General features: G+C 43.2%; 2 protein-coding genes and 1 long non-coding RNA gene across 3 annotated transcripts in view; 1 reads left to right on the forward strand and 2 right to left on the reverse strand.

Moving 5' to 3' along the window:
• Positions 1–16,871, reverse strand: part of LOC135245748 (uncharacterized) — a 516,260-nt gene that overhangs the window by 56,656 nt on the left and 442,733 nt on the right. The window lies entirely within an intron of this gene.
• Positions 1–16,871, forward strand: part of LOC135245707 (NACHT, LRR and PYD domains-containing protein 12-like) — a 343,935-nt gene that overhangs the window by 9,210 nt on the left and 317,854 nt on the right. The window lies entirely within an intron of this gene.
• Positions 1,589–4,851, reverse strand: LOC135245736 (putative SCAN domain-containing protein SCAND2P). The gene is made up of 2 exons (XM_064319038.1): positions 3,135–4,851; positions 1,589–1,736 (listed from the first exon to the last, which is right to left on the reverse strand). Exons 1-2 carry the CDS (start codon positions 3,627–3,629, stop codon positions 1,647–1,649), a joined length of 585 nt encoding a protein of 194 aa, XP_064175108.1. The 5' UTR covers positions 3,630–4,851; the 3' UTR covers positions 1,589–1,646.

The raw sequence follows: 16,871 nt of genomic DNA on the forward strand, positions 1-16,871 counted from the left end.
GGCCATTTCAGAAAGTGCCATGCGATTTCTGAAAACATTTTAAGAACATTATACATACCCTCCACACTGGAGGACATCTTGTGTATGTAGAGGCATTGTTATGGGCTCTGTTGTGGAGTTTCATGACTTTCCTCCATGATCAGCATGTCTCACTTTGCAAGTCAGGCTAGATGACTTGCTATATGTGAGAAGGAATCTGAATAAGATCATCTAGAAATTGTGTATATGAAAATAAGCTCCATATTATAATTGTGGGTGCTACAATGGTCATGTGCGGTCACTCTGCACAACAGAACTGAACAATGCCTTTAGCATCAGGTTTCTGGGGAGCTTGTGATATGCCTGCTCCTAGGATAAAAAGTCAGATTATTAAAATATGAATAAAATCCAACCGGTTTATGAGTGAAGACCACACAGCACCGAGTGCCCCCGAAAGTACAGGAAGCATAGATAAACCCTTCAGACATGGCCTTAAAACCATTTGAGCATAGCTTTTGTACATGTGATGTGATGCACAAGTCAGCATTTGCCCGTTTACTCTGTACATTCAGATACACCAGCCTGAGTCCATGTTCAGCGCAGGAACGCTGTAATGTGTGTGTGCTTACACGCCGATATGAATCATCACTCCTAAGAGACAAGCAGGATGGCTGTAGGATGGTGTTAACTCTGCTCCTGTTGTCTGTCATCCACGTTAGCCAGGGGGAATCCCCTGGAAACCAGCTACGACGCCGGGAAACCCCCTTGAAACCGATGTCAGATCAGGGAGTCGCAGACAAGCAAATTCATTACAAACTACAAATTTATTCAATCAATTACTCATTCAATCGGGACCACAGACCGGACATGTACAAATAATTTAAGAAACGGAACCCTATGTGTTCGCGGCGTCAGTGTGTGCACTGAGTCAAGGAAGGACTACTACTCTACAGGATTCCAAAAAAAAACTGCCACGTTATGGGGTAATAATGGGGGGAAACAATATTTACGACAACGTTATCACTAACCGTTGTACTGTGGCAAGGTGAGTGCCACCGCTCGCGTATAGAGAGAGAGACAAGTTCGAAGTAATCACTTCTTTTTTATTTGTAGCCGAACACACGGCTTTTCGTTCACCCGGTTGCATGGGGTTTTTACAGTACAATCGCCGTACTGCTGTACTTCCTCCGTCACCAGCCTCGGCGAACGCCTTTTAAAACACCCAGGCTCACTGTCAAGGTAATCAGCACATCGTTAAACAATTAAACATTTAAAGAGCGGTGCTGATTAGCAACCTCAGCTGTGGCGCAGAGTCTGAGAGCCGCCCCGCCCACTCTCTCTCTGCAGCCAACGCACAAACCACGCCCCCCCCACCACATACCCCCACCGCCCGACTTAGGCCGGGGAGCCATCCGGCCGATGATCGACCCCCCCCCTCCCCCCCCCCTTTCGGGGCGAGAAAAGAAGTCCGCCACCACCATCTGCGCTCCCGGCCTATGAACCACCTTGAAATTAAAGGGCTGCAGAGCCAGATACCAACGGGTGATTCGTGCGTTGGCATCCTTCATGCGGTGGAGCCACTGGAGGGGAGCGTGGTCCGAACAGAGGGCGAATGGGTGACCGAGGCACTCCTTTTCAATTGTGCTGTACCTCGCCTCCCGCTGTGATCATTTCCGGCTGATGTACAGCACCGGGCAATCGACTCCATCCACCTGCTGGGTCAAAACGGCCCCCAGCCCTCTGTCCGAGGCATCGGTCTGCAGGGTAAAGAGAGAAATTAGGGGTGTATGGAGTTCTGCTCGCAGGTCCATAACGTATTGTACCTCACTTTTACTGGGGCTTGGACCGTCCTCCCAGCTTTCTTTAACTAGGTCCAATATTCCCCGAGGCTTTCTACCGAATAATAACTCAAAGGGAGAAAATCCCGTGGAGGCCTGGGGAACCTCCCGCACTGCAAATAATAGAGGGACTACCCATATATCCCAATTTCGGCTATCGTCGTGAACGAACTTCCGAACCATGGACTTCAAAGTCCTATTAAACCGCTCAACGAGCCCGTCCGTTTGGGGATGGTACACGCTGGTTCTGATAGGCCGGACGCCCAATAAGCCGTACAGCTCGTTTAGTGAGGCGTAACCGAAGTGCCCTGGTCAGTTAGAACCTCTTTCAGGATTCCGACGCGGGAGATAATCTGAAACAGAGCCTGTGCAACACTTTTAGCTGAAATATTGCGCAACGGCACTGCTTCGGGATACCGGGTCACATAATCCACTAAGACCAATACGAAACGGTATCCCTGGGTGCTCCGTTCAAATGAGGTTCCGATGAGGTCCATAGCGACTCTATCAAACGGGACCTCTATTAAGGGTAGGGGGCTTTTGGGGTGGCTGGGGCGTTCACTAATTGACATTCAGGACAGGACGCACACCACCGGCGTACGTCCGCCCAAATGCCCGGCCAATAAAACCGAGCCATTATACGGTGTAGTGTCTTATCATACCCTAAGTGTCCCGCCATGGGGTTGTAATGAGCCGCCTGGAAAACCATTTCCCGGCGGCTTTTTGGTACCAACAATTGGGTCGTTTCTTTACCGGTCTGAGCGTCATGACACACTCCATACAACCTGTCCCTAATGATAGAAAAATAAGGGTGAGAGAGTACTGCGTCGGGGCGCACCTGCTGACCGTCAATGCGCATCACTTGATCATAGGCAAAGCGTAAGGTGTCGTCCCGAGACTGCTCGAGTGGGAAATCCTCCATGGGGTGGAACACCGGGACCCGGGGAGTCTCAACCTGAGACTCACCTGGGTCTGCCCCCCCCTCGGCCGTGTCGGACAGACGTCACACGTGCCTATCAGTCGTGGTCACACCCCAAACAGGTTCCCAGAAATCTTTCGAAACCCCGCCCAATCAGTGCCCAAAATTAGGGGGTGCGAGAGCCGGGAGCTGACCGCAGCCTTCAGAATATGCGTTTTTCCCTGGTAACGAATTTCCACGGGTACTACAGGATACTCGTGCACATCCCCATGCACACACCGAACGGAAACCCAGGACGCCTTTACCAATGCCTCGGATCGAACCAGGCTTTGTTGTATCATGGACTGCATAGCCCCCGAGTCCAACAGCGCCCGGTGTTCACTCCCTTGCACCCTTACCGGGATGCAGTACGCTCCCTCTGGATCGGGAGCGGAAGTGGGCGGTCCGACCACCCGGACCAGCTGCCCCACTTCCATGATCAGACAGTCGCGGTGCAGATGACCCGGCTGCCCGCACCGCCAACACCCCGGTCCGAGCGCCTGAGGAGCCCTCAGTGAGGCGGAGCCCCCTGCCACTGAGCCTGGGTCTGTAGAGGGAAAATAAGCAGAGGAGAAATTAGGACGAGGGAGGGGAGGGGTCGAGGCACGGGGAAGAGGAGAAGGGCCAGCACGAAGAGGGGGTCTCCTCCGGGGAGCCGGTTCCGGCCGCTCTTGCTGCTGGGAGCCAGGGTAAAGCGCCAGGTGGTCCTCCACCAGCGTGACTGCCCCATCTAAATTGGTTGGTCGATGGCACCGAACCCAGTTGGCCGTCCCGTCCGGCAGCCCCTCCACGAACTGCTCCAGGACGACCTGCTCGATGACCCCCCCGTGATCTTCCAGCCTGTTTAAAGACATACTAAACTAGGTGTATGTAAACTTTTGACCCACTGGAATTCTGATAGTGAATTAAAGCTGAAATAAATAGGACTCTAATTGTTTTAAAATTACCTCTGATGTGAACAAAGCAGATGCCTTAATTGACTTGCCAAACGTTTAGTTTGGCAACATGAAATGTGCAGAGTTATAAAGACTTAGTTTTAATATCTTTAGCCTAGGTAAGCTTTTGGCCTCAACTGTCTGTACGCGTATACATATGTATACATGTCTCTCTCCATATTTCATTATGGTACATACGTTACGTATTATTATCAGTTACTCATAGAAAACACAGAACATAAATCTCAACAAAAATGTCAAGGTTCAGGGGGGTTAGGACCCAGGTGCAGAGTGAAAAACACGAAACTCAAAAGGATAGATACAAATAAGGACTTTACTACAACAAAAAAAGGCGAACACAAACAGGGAACAGATAAGGCCATGAAGGACAAAACAACAAACTCAAAAAATTCTTAAGAACAAAAAAACACAGAACAGAACAGAGGCAGGAAGGGTAAAGGCATGTGGAACACACAGGCAAACACATAAAAGAAAAACAAGAAGATACATCCAGGTTCGGAACAAGCACAAGTCGGAAACAAACACAAGGAACCAGCACCCGAGTCAAGGGGACAAAGAACTTAAATAGACAGGGGTAACAAGACACAAGTGAACTCAAAGAACAATCAAACCAGAGGGAAGGGAAAACGAGAGGCAGGTGGGGATGATGATTAAATAACGAGACAATAATAAAATAATTGAAAGCAATAATACAATTAACCAACAGGGGAACGAGCAGGACACAAAACAGAAGTGCCGCCATCTGGCGGCCCAACAGGGGAAAACAGACAGAAACACAGAATTATGACAAAAAACACGTTTTCAACGTACAAAAATGCCAAGATACTCACCCACACAAAGCACTGTCTATAAGCCTGTAATTAAAACTTGCAAAATCTAGGCCTTTAAAAGTTTTTTGACATCAATACTTTTCATATAAAAAAGGGGTGGGGCAGTGAATAAATAAATACATATAATAATGGCAAATATTGTGGCCTATTAAAACATTGTTTAATCTTACAAAACTATCCAGACATTTTCCCAATTAATGTACCGTATGGCTGTGGGTTGCATAAAGTTTAGCACAATAGTACCATTTATTTTACAATGTAAAAATCATATTTGTGAATAATAAGAATAAGAATAATTTTATTCCAAACTGCACCCAAAGCACTGGATGCAGACAATTGTTCAAACATAGTATCGCCATCTTCACAATTTCAGGTGTAACAGCTGAATAGCGAAATTTCCGTGATGGGTGTTTCACTTTCATGTGACACATGAACATTGAATGACAACATTCTCAGCATAGAATGAGACCATCTAACTGCTCATGATATTAGCTCTCCAACAACACCAAACATGACTTTACTGCATATTATATTGGCTAAATAGTTTAGACAAAGACCGTGAAACAAAGTCCTGGTCCCAAAAACACTTAAGTGTGCCAGGAATCTGCTAAGATAACAAGAACCTGCTGGAAGGAATCCCAACATCAATATAATTCACGAGTTGTTGAATAGGCCTGATATGTGTATGTGCTAAAATTTGGCAAAGATCTACATGGATTAAATATTTGTTTCTTCTGAATGACTTATTAAATACAGTGAGTTATTCAGCTAAGAAATAGTATAAATATATAAAACTCCGCCCATCGAACATTCAGTTGAGCCAGTAAGTAAGGAAATGCGGTCCAAAAGAGAAACTGAAACTTAACGGCCATTTTAAAAACGGAGAAGAAAGAATCCCCAGGAAAGAAGGAATTAAATTAAATGTAAAAAAAACGGACTAAACAGTCTATTGTGGAGTGAAACTGGGGTAAGAGAAGCTGAAGGTAAAGGGCTGCGGGGAGGAATGGGAATCTGTAGGTATAATCGCATTAACCTGCGACCAATTCTACCTCGTGAGGAGGTAGCCTAGCGAGTCAGAGGTCACAGGACTTGTCGCTTGTTGTTGACATTTTGACGCTGCAGTAGCCTATAAACCCGGATTTTGTTTTTAATTAAACAATTAAGAGGTTGTTACTTATTCTTTTATGTTTCATAGGAAATCATTCCCCTTACTAAATCATATTAATTGGTTTGCAATATTGAGGCAAAATATACAGTGGAGTGATTATATTAGCAGAGATTACTATAGGCTATATTTTATTTTATTTCAACTTTATTCAAGACTCATCTTAAAAAGAGGTCCATAGCAGGTAAAATAGACAACACAGATAATGGTACATATGATACATGTTATCATCTTACTCATAGTTGAACACCATCCCAAACCCGGACATATGCTCCCTTGCGGCGTTTGTCCCGTCCTGTTCATCGACGCGGGGGGGAGGAGTAGGTGTCCGGTACTTAGGATGATTAAACTACCTTTCTGCGAAATGTCATGTCCATCCAAACATACATGGACATATTAGGACGACTTTAATAAACATTACCCTGTTCGAGTGAATAAAATGTGCCAATTCGACACTGGATGACGATATCGCGACAGTTTGCTGTCTACTCTCGCAGGCTGACTGGGGGTGTCTGTCTATGGGCAGACTAGCAGTGCGGCTAAGCTAACCGGCGAAGGTCTTCTAGTTTTTCCACTAGGAAAAAAATAAGGTTAGCTGACCTTACAACTCATATATGTATGTGTTTGTGACAAGTGGTGCTATGGGTAATGGCTGCTTCCTACTTGCTAAGAGTCATAATTTAAGTGGTGATATCTGGAATTCACGTTTTAGATAGTCAAAACTGAATTGTAGATATCTTTAATTGGAGTTACATAGAACTTAGTGGCGAAACTAGTCAAAATACAATTAGAGATATCTTAAATGAGCGTTTTGACTAGTCATAAATTAATGACAAATATCTGTAATGTGAAACCGCACAGGTTATTAGATGTTAAAATGGCTTGCCATATTTTGGCTAGTAATATCTTAGATTCAGTTATCCAAAAAGATCATTTAGCCTAGATATTGTCAGGATTCTGCCCTTTTCTGTTTCTGTTTTTTCCTTTTCTGGGCCACCAGATGGCGGTACTTCAGTTTGTACTTCAGTTTGCTCCCTCTTTAGTTACCCCTGTGTTAATTGTATTATTGTTTTAAATTATTCTGTCATTGTTTTTCTTTGTGCCTTGTTATCCCTCCCTGCTCTGGTTTGATTGTGCTTTGAGTTCACCTGTGTCTTGTTATCTTTGTGGCTATTTAAGTTCTCTGTTTTCCTCACTTCGGTGCTGGTTCCTTGTGTTTCTGTCTGAGAGTATCTGCCTGTCTGTTTCTGTCTGCGTTCCTGTCTGTGAGTTCTGCCCTGCCCGAGTTCCATTTCCTTGTGTGTGTGTTTTTTTTTTTTTTGTGTGAAAATTCTGCTGTTTTTTTTTTTTTTTGAAAGTGGCCTTGTTTTTGTTCCCTCTTGTTACCTGTATGAGAGTAAAGTCTTTGATTGGATTTGCCTTTTTGGAGTTCCTGGTGTTTTTCCCACTCTGCGTTTGGGTCCTGGTCCCCTGTTACCTGACCTCTTAAATCACGAGGAATGAAAGCTCTAACTGAAATTATGACTAAGTCAGAACTAATGTGGAGATATGTCTAATTTGAGTTATGACTAGTCATAATTGAAATGGCGATACAGTATCTGGAATTCACGTTTTGGATAGTCAAAACTTAATTGGAGGTCTCATACAACTGAATGGTGAAAGTAACTTCAATCTTACTAGCAAAATGTAATTCGAGATCTTAAATGGTAAATGGACTGCATTTATATAGCGCTTTTATCCAAAGCGCTTTACAATTGATGCCTCTCATTCGCCAGAGCAGTTAGGGATTAGGTGTCTTGCTCAAGGACACTTCGACATGCCCAGGGCGGGGTTTGAACCGGTAACCCTCCGACTGCCAGACAATCGGTCTTGCCTCCTGAGCTATGTCGCCCCTTAGCTCTGACTAGTCATAAATCAGTCAATACAGATACCTGTAATGTGAATCTGGTCAGGCTATTAAATGTTTGCGACACAACACCTTAATTAGCGCTACAATGGGTACAGAACACAAACTAAGATTGGGGAACTGGCGCCCTCTAGTGTGACAGTTGGATTCAGGTAGGGTTATTATTTCCCAAAAATATATTAAAATAATTGGCACCCCTAAAGATTCTTATAAATAAAATAAAATCAAACTAAATCTACATCAATATTAAGAGAAACTTTTGTGGCCTTCCATGGCTTCCTGTTTCACTAGAGGATTAAACTGAGAGAACCTGCTTGTGAAACCCATTTTTCATCTTCACCACAGAGAAAGACAAAGAACTGACAACTGAAATGAAAATGGTTGCTGGCCTTTGAAAATCAGGCCAATGGATCAAAAAATAAACTGAAGATGCTAGTTACTACTGTGATAGCAATAATGAAGAAGTTTAAAACTGCTGGAGAGCAGCATGGTGGTGTGTGTGGAGTTTGCATATTCTCATCCCATGTCTGCATGGGTTTCCTCCCACAGTCCAAAGACATGCAGGTTAAGCTAATTGGAGACACTAAATTGCTTGAATGTATGAGTGTGTAAGTGCATGGTGTGTGTGCCCTGTGATGGACTGGTGACCTGTTCAGGGTTTTTTCCTGCCTCTTGCCCAATGCATGCTGGGAGAGGCTCCAGCCCCTCTCACAACCATGTCCAGGAATATGATGTAGGATGGATTTAAGGATGCATATACTGAAAAGAAAAATACGGTGGTTAATGTTATGGGGCTACTTTTCTCACACTGGTCCTGGGGCCCTTGTTAAGGAAAGCAGCATTGTGAACTCTACCCAAGTAGCAGGACAATTTAGCCCTAAACCTGACTACCTCTGCCAGCAGACTGAAACTAGTGGATCTTTCAGCAAGACAATGACCCCAAATTCACGTTACAATCCACAAATAAAAAGGTTAATGATGCAGAAGCATCATTGTGCAATGGCTACAACAGTCTAAAGACTGCTGAAACTCCCTGAAAACCTGTGACTCAATTGAACAGCACAGCCCATAAGCATGGATCATCAAAGACATCAGGATCTGGAAAGATTGTGGGTGGAGGAAGAGTCTAAGATCCCTCCCAATGTGTTCTCTGGTCTTATAACACGTTATGTAAAAAGACTCAGTGCCATTATCCCTGCGAGGGGAGGGTGCACACAGTACCAAACACAGGGGTGCCAATAATTGTGACGCACAATTTTTGTAAAATTGTATCATCTGAGAAATGTGTCATTTTGGTAGTTTCCATTATACAATTAAATATGCTCCATATGTTGGACAATGAAAATATACCTCATCACTGGTAATCTTTATATTCAACAGTCTTAGTAATTGTTATCATGGGTACAGAATATTTTGGAGGGAATTGTATTGCTATACAAGTTTATGGCTCAGTTAATTTCCAGATTTATCTGTTCTATGAGATTTGATGTATGTGTGTGTCTGTGTGTATTATTATGTCTGTGCGTTATCATATTCTTGTGTGTATTTACAGGTCTGCCAATTTGGGTCAGAACCCACTTGTGAATCTGACCTGGTGTGTTCAGGTGTCCTGAGACAGGGGGCGCTGTTTCTAAAATGAGTTCCTCAGAGGAGACCGAGACTGAGGATGGAACCCACGGCCCTGCGAGAAAGAGGTAAAAATGCATGAATCAGAGAGTTAATGTGCTGTGAGTTAGAGCTGCAGTAAGAAGATGAGTTTAACTGGAAGCTCTGTCTCCATGTGCTATGAGTTATAGCTGTAGTAAGAGGATGAGTTTAACTGGAAGCCCAGTCTCCATGTGCTATGAGTTATAGCTGTAGTAAGAGGATGAGTTTAACTGGAAGCTCTGTCTCTTTGTGCTGTGAGTTAGAGCTGCAGTTAGAGGATGAGTTTAACTGAAAGCTCTGTCTCCATGTGCTATGAGTTATAGCTGTAGTAAGAGGATGAGTTTAACTGGAAGCCCAGTCTCCATGTGCTATGAGTTATAGCTGTAGTAAGAGGATGAGTTTAACTGGAAGCTCTGTCTCCATGTACTGTGAGTTAGAGCTGCAGTTAGAGGATGAGTTTAACTGGAAGCTCTGTCTCCATGTGCTGTGAGTTAGAGCTGTAGTAAGAGGATGAGTTTAACTGGAAGCTCTGTCTCCATGTGCTGTGAGTTAGAGCTGCAGTAAAAGGATGAGTTTAACTGGAAGCTCTGTCTCCATGTGCTGTGAGTTAGAGCTGCAGCAAGATGATGAGTTTAAGTGGAAGTTCTATCTCCATGTGCTGTGAGTTAGAGCTGCAGTAAGAGGATAAGTTTAACTGGAAGCTCTGTCTCCATGTGCTATGAGTTAGAGCTTCAGTAAGACGATGAGTTTAACTGGAAGCGCTGTCTCCATGTGCTGTGAGTTAGAGCTGCAGTAAAAGGATAAGTTTAACTGGAAGCTCTGTCTCCATGTGCTATGAGTTAGAGCTTCAGTAAGACGATGAGTTTAACTGGAAGCGCTGTCTCCATGTGCTGTGAGTTAGAGCTGCAGTAAAAGGATGAGTTTAACTGGAAGCTCTGTCTCCATGTGCTGTGAATTAGATCTTCAGTTAGAGGATGAGTTTAACTGGATGCTCTGTCTCCATGTGCTGTGAATTAGACCTTCAGTTAGAGTATGAGTTTAACTGGAAGCTCTGTCTCCATGTGCTGTGAGTTAGAGCTGCAGTAAGACGATGAGTTTAACTGGAAGCTCTGTCTCCATGTGCTGTGAGTTATAGCTGTAGTAAGAGGATGAGTTTAACTGGAAGCTCTGTCTCCATGTTTTGTTCACAGGGTCCGAGTAGATGGGGCAAGGTCACCTGTACCCAGCTGTCTGTCTATGAAGAGTGATCATTCAATGCCTTATCCAATCAACTTCAGAGGAGAGTTCACAGGTGATCAAAGGTAATGATACAAGTTCACATTGACACTATTGTTCAATTAAACTTCAATTTAATTGCCAACTTTCAGGTGCAGTGGGGTGCAGGATAGCACGTTCAGGTCCACACGGGTGTATTAAATCATTTTAAAGTGTCATGATGTGTTTTAGGACTTTTCCACACGTATACGGATTTTTTAAAAAGGTAGTTTCTTCCCTTTGTTTTGGCCTCCCGTCCACACGAAAATGGCGTTTTAAGTCACTGAGAACTAAGCTTTTTGAAATCGCCTTCCAAGGCGGAGATTTTTCAAAACTCCGGTTTCTCTGTCTTCGTGTGGACAAGAAAAACGGAGCTTTATGAAAACGCTGACATCATGACGTCAACTCGCGCATCTGTTACCATGGCAATTGGTGTATTGCGCATGCGGCAATCGTTTTAGCGTTCTCGTGTGGACGGAGATATTTTTTAGAACACCGGTCGTGTGGATGGGATTTTTTTTTTTTAAACGAAGGGCTAAATAACTTCTTTTTCTGATTAATCCGTATAGGTGTGGACAGGGCCTTATATCACATTTGGATGTGCTGTGAGTTAGAGCTGCAGTAAGAGTATGAGTTTAACTGGAAGCTCTGTCTCCATGTGCTGTGAGTTAGAGCTGCAGTAAGAGGATGAGTTTAACTGGAAGCTCTGTCTCCATGTGCTGTGAGTTATAGCTGCAGTAAGAGGATGAGTTTAAGTGAAAGTTCTATCTCCATGTGCTATGAGTTAGAGCTTCAGTAAGACGATGAGTTTAACTGGAAGCTCTGTCTCCATGTGCTGTGAATTAGATCTTCAGTTAGAGGATGAGTTTAACTGGATGCTCTGTCTCCATGTGCTGTGAATTAGACCTTCAGTTAGAGTATGAGTTTAACTGGAAGCTCTGTCTCCATGTTTTGTTCACAGGGTCCGAGTAGATGGGGCAAGGTCACCTGTACCCAGCTGTCTGTCTATGAAGAGTGATCATTCAATGCCTTATCCAATCAACTTCAGAGGAGAGTTCACAGGTGATCAAAGGTAATGATGCAAGTTCACATTGACGCTATTGTTCAATTAAACTTCAATTTAATTGCCAACTTTCGGGTGCAGTGGGGTGCAGGATAGCACGTTCAGGTCCACACGGGTGCATTAAATCATTTTAAAGTGTCATGATGTGTTTTAGGCCTTTTCCACACGTTTACAGATTTTTTAAAAACGTATTTTTTTCCCTTTGTTTTGGCCTCCCATCCACACGAAAATGGCGTTTTAAGTCACTGAGAACTAAGCTTTTTGAAAATGCCTTCCAAGGTGGAGATTTTTCAAAACTCTGGTGTCTCTGTCTTCGTGTGGACAAGAAAAACGGAGCTTTATGAAAACGCTGACATCATGATGTAAACTCGCGCATCTGTTACCATGGCAATTGGTGTATTGCGCATGCGGCAATCGTTTTAGCGTTCTCGTGTGGACGGAGATATTTTTTAGAATACCGGTCGTGTGGATGGGATTTTTTTTTTTAAACGGAGGGGTAAATAACTACTTTTTCAGATTAATCCGTATAGGTGTGGACAGGGCCTTATATCACATTTGGATGTGCTGTGAGTTAGAGCTGCAGTTAGAGTATGAGTTTAACTGGAAGCTCTGTCTCCATGTGCTGTGAGTTATAGCTGCAGTAAGAGGATGAATTTAACTGGAAGCTCTGTCTCCATGTGCTGTGAGTTATAGCTGCAGTAAGACGATGAGTTTAACTGGAAGCTCTGTCTCCATGTGCTGTGAGTTATAGCTGTAGTAAGAGGATGAGTTTAACTGGAAGCTCTGTCTCCATGTTTTGTTCACAGGGTCCGAGTAGATGGGGCAAGGTCACCTGTACCCAGCTGTCTGTCTATGAAGAGTGATCATTCAATGCCTTATCCAATCAACTTCAGAGGAGAGTTCACAGGTGATCAAAGGTAATGATACAAGTTCACATTGACACTATTGTTCAATTAAACTTCAATTTAATTGCCAACTTTCAGGTGCAGTGGGGTGCAGGATAGCACGTTCAGGTCCACACGGGTGTATTAAATCATTTTAAAGTGTCATGATGTGTTTTAGGCCTTTTCCACACGTTTACAGATTTTTTAAAAACGTATTTTTTTCCCTTTGTTTTGGCCTCCCATCCACACGAAAATGGCGTTTTAAGTCACTGAGAACTAAGCTTTTTGAAAATGCCTTCCAAGGTGGAGATTTTTCAAAACTCCGGTGTCTCTGTCTTCGTGTGGACAAGAAAAACGGAGCTTTATGAAAACGCTGACATCATGACGTAAACTCGCGCATCTGTTACCATGGCAATTGGTGTATTGCGCATGCGGCAATCGTTTTAGCGTTCTCGTGTGGACGGAGATATTTTTTAGAACACCGGTCGTGTGGATGGGATTTTTTTTTTTTAAACGGAGGGGTAAATAACTACTTTTTCAGATTAATCCGTATAGGTGTGGACAGGGCCTTATATCACATTTGGATATGCTGTGAGTTAGAGCTGCAGTAAGTGGATGAGTTTAACTGGAAGCTCTGTCTCCATGTGCTGTGAGTTATAGCTGCAGTAAGAGGATGAATTTAACTGGAAGCTCTGTCTCCATGTGCTGTGAGTTAGAGCTGCAGTAAGACGATGAGTTTAACTGGAAGCTCTGTCTCCATGTTTTGTTCACAGGGTCCGAGTAGATGGGGCAAGGTCACCTGTACCCAGCTGTCTGTCTATGAAGAGTGATCATTCAATGCCTTATCCAATCAACTTCAGAGGAGAGTTCACAGGTGATCAAAGGTAATGATACAAGTTCACATTGACACTATTGTTCAATTAAACTTCAATTTAATTGCCAACTTTCAGGTGCAGTGGGGTGCAGGATAGCACGTTCAGGTCCACACGGGTGTATTAAATCATTTTAAAGTGTCATGATGTGTTTTAGGCCTTTTCCACACGTATACGGATTTTTTAAAAAGGTATTTTCTTCCCTTTGTTTTGGCCTCCCGTCCACACGAAAATGGCGTTTTAAGTCACTGAGAACTAAGCTTTTTGAAATCGCCTTCCAAGGCGGAGATTTTTCAAAACTCCGGTTTCTCTGTCTTCGTGTGGACAAGAAAAACGGAGCTTTATGAAAACGCTGACATCATGACGTCAACTCGCGCATCTGTTACCATGGCAATTGGTGTATTGCGCATGCGGCAATCGTTTTAGCGTTCTCGTGTGGACGGAGATATTTTTTAGAACACCGGTCGTGTGGATGGGATTTTTTTTTTTTTAAACGAAGGGCTAAATAACTTCTTTTTCTGATTAATCCGTATAGGTGTGGACAGGGCCTTATATCACATTTGGATGTGCTGTGAGTTAGAGCTGCAGTAAGAGTATGAGTTTAACTGGAAGCTCTGTCTCCATGTGCTGTGAGTTAGAGCTGCAGTAAGAGGATGAGTTTAACTGGAAGCTCTGTCTCCATGTGCTGTGAGTTATAGCTGCAGTAAGAGGATGAGTTTAAGTGGAAGTTCTATCTCCATGTGCTATGAGTTAGAGCTTCAGTAAGACGATGAATTTAACTGGAAGCTCTGTCTCCATGTGCTGTGAGTTAGAGCTGCAGTAAAAGGATGAGTTTAACTGGAAGCTCTGTCTCCATGTGCTGTGAATTAGATCTTCAGTTAGAGGATGAGTTTAACTGGATGCTCTGTCTCCATGTGCTGTGAATTAGACCTTCAGTTAGAGTATGAGTTTAACTGGAAGCTCTGTCTCCATGTTTTGTTCACAGGGTCCGAGTAGATGGGGCAAGGTCACCTGTACCCAGCTGTCTGTCTATGAAGAGTGATCATTCAATGCCTTATCCAATCAACTTCAGAGGAGAGTTCACAGGTGATCAAAGGTAATGATACAAGTTCACATTGACGCTATTGTTCAATTAAACTTCAATTTAATTGCCAACTTTCGGGTGCAGTGGGGTGCAGGATAGCACGTTCAGGTCCACACGGGTGCATTAAATCATTTTAAAGTGTCATGATGTGTTTTAGGCCTTTTCCACACGTTTACAGATTTTTTAAAAACATATTTTTTTCCCTTTGTTTTGGCCTCCCATCCACACGAAAATGGCGTTTTAAGTCACTGAGAACTAAGCTTTTTGAAAATGCCTTCCAAGGTGGAGATTTTTCAAAACTCTGGTGTCTCTGTCTTCGTGTGGACAAGAAAAACGGAGCTTTATGAAAACGCTGACATCATGACGTAAACTCGCGCATCTGTTACCATGGCAATTGGTGTATTGCGCATGCGGCAATCGTTTTAGCGTTCTCGTGTGGACGGAGATATTTTTTAGAATACCGGTCGTGTGGATGGGATTTTTTTTTTTTAAACGGAGGGGTAAATAACTACTTTTTCAGATTAATCCGTATAGGTGTGGACAGGGCCTTATATCACATTTGGATGTGCTGTGAGTTAGAGCTGCAGTTAGAGTATGAGTTTAACTGGAAGCTCTGTCTCCATGTGCTGTGAGTTATAGCTGCAGTAAGAGGATGAATTTAACTGGAAGCTCTGTCTCCATGTGCTGTGAGTTATAGCTGCAGTAAGACGATGAGTTTAACTGGAAGCTCTTTCTCCATGTTCTGTGAGTTAGAGCTGCAGTAAGACGATGAGTTTAACTGGAAGCTCTGTCTCCATGTGCTGTGAGTTATAGCTGTAGTAAGAGGATGAGTTTAACTGGAAGCTCTGTCTCCATGTTTTGTTCACAGGGTCCGAGTAGATGGGGCAAGGTCACCTGTACTCAGCTGTCTGTCTATGAAGAGTGATCATTCAATGCCTTATCCAATCAACTTCAGAGGAGAGTTCACAGGTGATCAAAGGTAATGATACAAGTTCACATTGACACTATTGTTCAATTAAACTTCAATTTAATTGCCAACTTTCAGGTGCAGTGGGGTGCAGGATAGCACGTTCAGGTCCACACGGGTGTATTAAATCATTTTAAAGTGTCATGATGTGTTTTAGGCCTTTTCCACACGTATACAGATTTTTTAAAAAGGTAGTTTCTTCCCTTTGTTTTGGCCTCCCGTCCACACGAAAATGGCGTTTTAAGTCACTGAGAACTAAGCTTTTTGAAATCGCCTTCCAAGGCGGAGATTTTTCAAAACTCCGGTGTCTCTGTCTTCGTGTGGACAAGAAAAACGGAGCTTTATGAAAACGCTGACATCATGACGTCAACTCGCGCATCTGTTACCATGGCAATTTGTGTATTGCGCATGCGGCAATCGTTTTAGCGTTCTCGTGTGGAGGGAGATATTTTTTAAAACACCGGTCGAGTGGATGGGATTTTTTTTTTTAAACGGAGGGGGAAATTACTACTTTTTCAGATTAATCCGTATACGTGCGGACAGGGCCTTATATCAGACTCAGATGTGCTGTGAGTTAGAGCTGCAGTAAGAGGATGAGTTTAACTGGAAGCTCTGTCTACTTGTGCTGTGAATTAGAGCTTCAGTAAGAGGATGAGTTTAACTGGAAGCTCTGTCTCCATGTGCTGTGAGTTATAGCTGCAGTAAGAGGATGAGTTTAACTGGAAGCTCTGTCTCCATGTGCTGTGCATTAGAGCTGCAGTAAGAGGATGAATTTAACTGGAAGCTGTCTCCATGTGGTGTGAGTTTGAGCTGAAGTTAGAAGATGAGTTTAAGTGGAAGTTCTATCTCCATGTGCTGTGAGTTAGAGCTGCAGTATGAGGATGAGTTTAACTGGAAGCTCTGTCTACTTGTGCTGTGAATTAGAGCTGCAGTAAGAGGATGAGTTTAACTCTAAACTTTGTCTCATGATTTGTTCACAGGATCCACTGCTCACAGGTGTCCAACCATATTGTAGAGAGGAGTTCAGAGAAACTGTTGTCAAATCAGGTATTATTTATATTCTTTTCTATTTTAATATTTGCTTGTGTGATTGTCTTTTGTTGTACACTGCATTTCCTTTAAATATGATCACATGACAAAATTGAATTAGTAGCCTTTAATTGATAAGATTGAATATGTAATCAGGTTTTTTAATTTTGTGGAGTGCTACCTGGTCCTCCTGGGCTCACAGAAAAACCCAAATTCTTTTTTAGGTCCCAAACACAATGGGAGAGTAAGACTCCAAACAGAGTGTTTGAAGCATGCAGTTTATAGTCAGAATTCTCCAAATGTATTGCACTCTGAAACTGATTTATTCTATGGGAACTCTTGATTTATCACAAGTAGTGTCTCTACAAAACCACACAATAAAATGTCCAGTGTTAATTCAACTCTCAACTCTTTTAACAGATAATGTTTCATCCCACTC

The sequence above is a fragment of the Anguilla rostrata genome, chromosome 19 (genome assembly GCF_018555375.3).
Source record: "Anguilla rostrata isolate EN2019 chromosome 19, ASM1855537v3, whole genome shotgun sequence".
Lineage (NCBI taxonomy): Eukaryota > Metazoa > Chordata > Actinopteri > Anguilliformes > Anguillidae > Anguilla > Anguilla rostrata.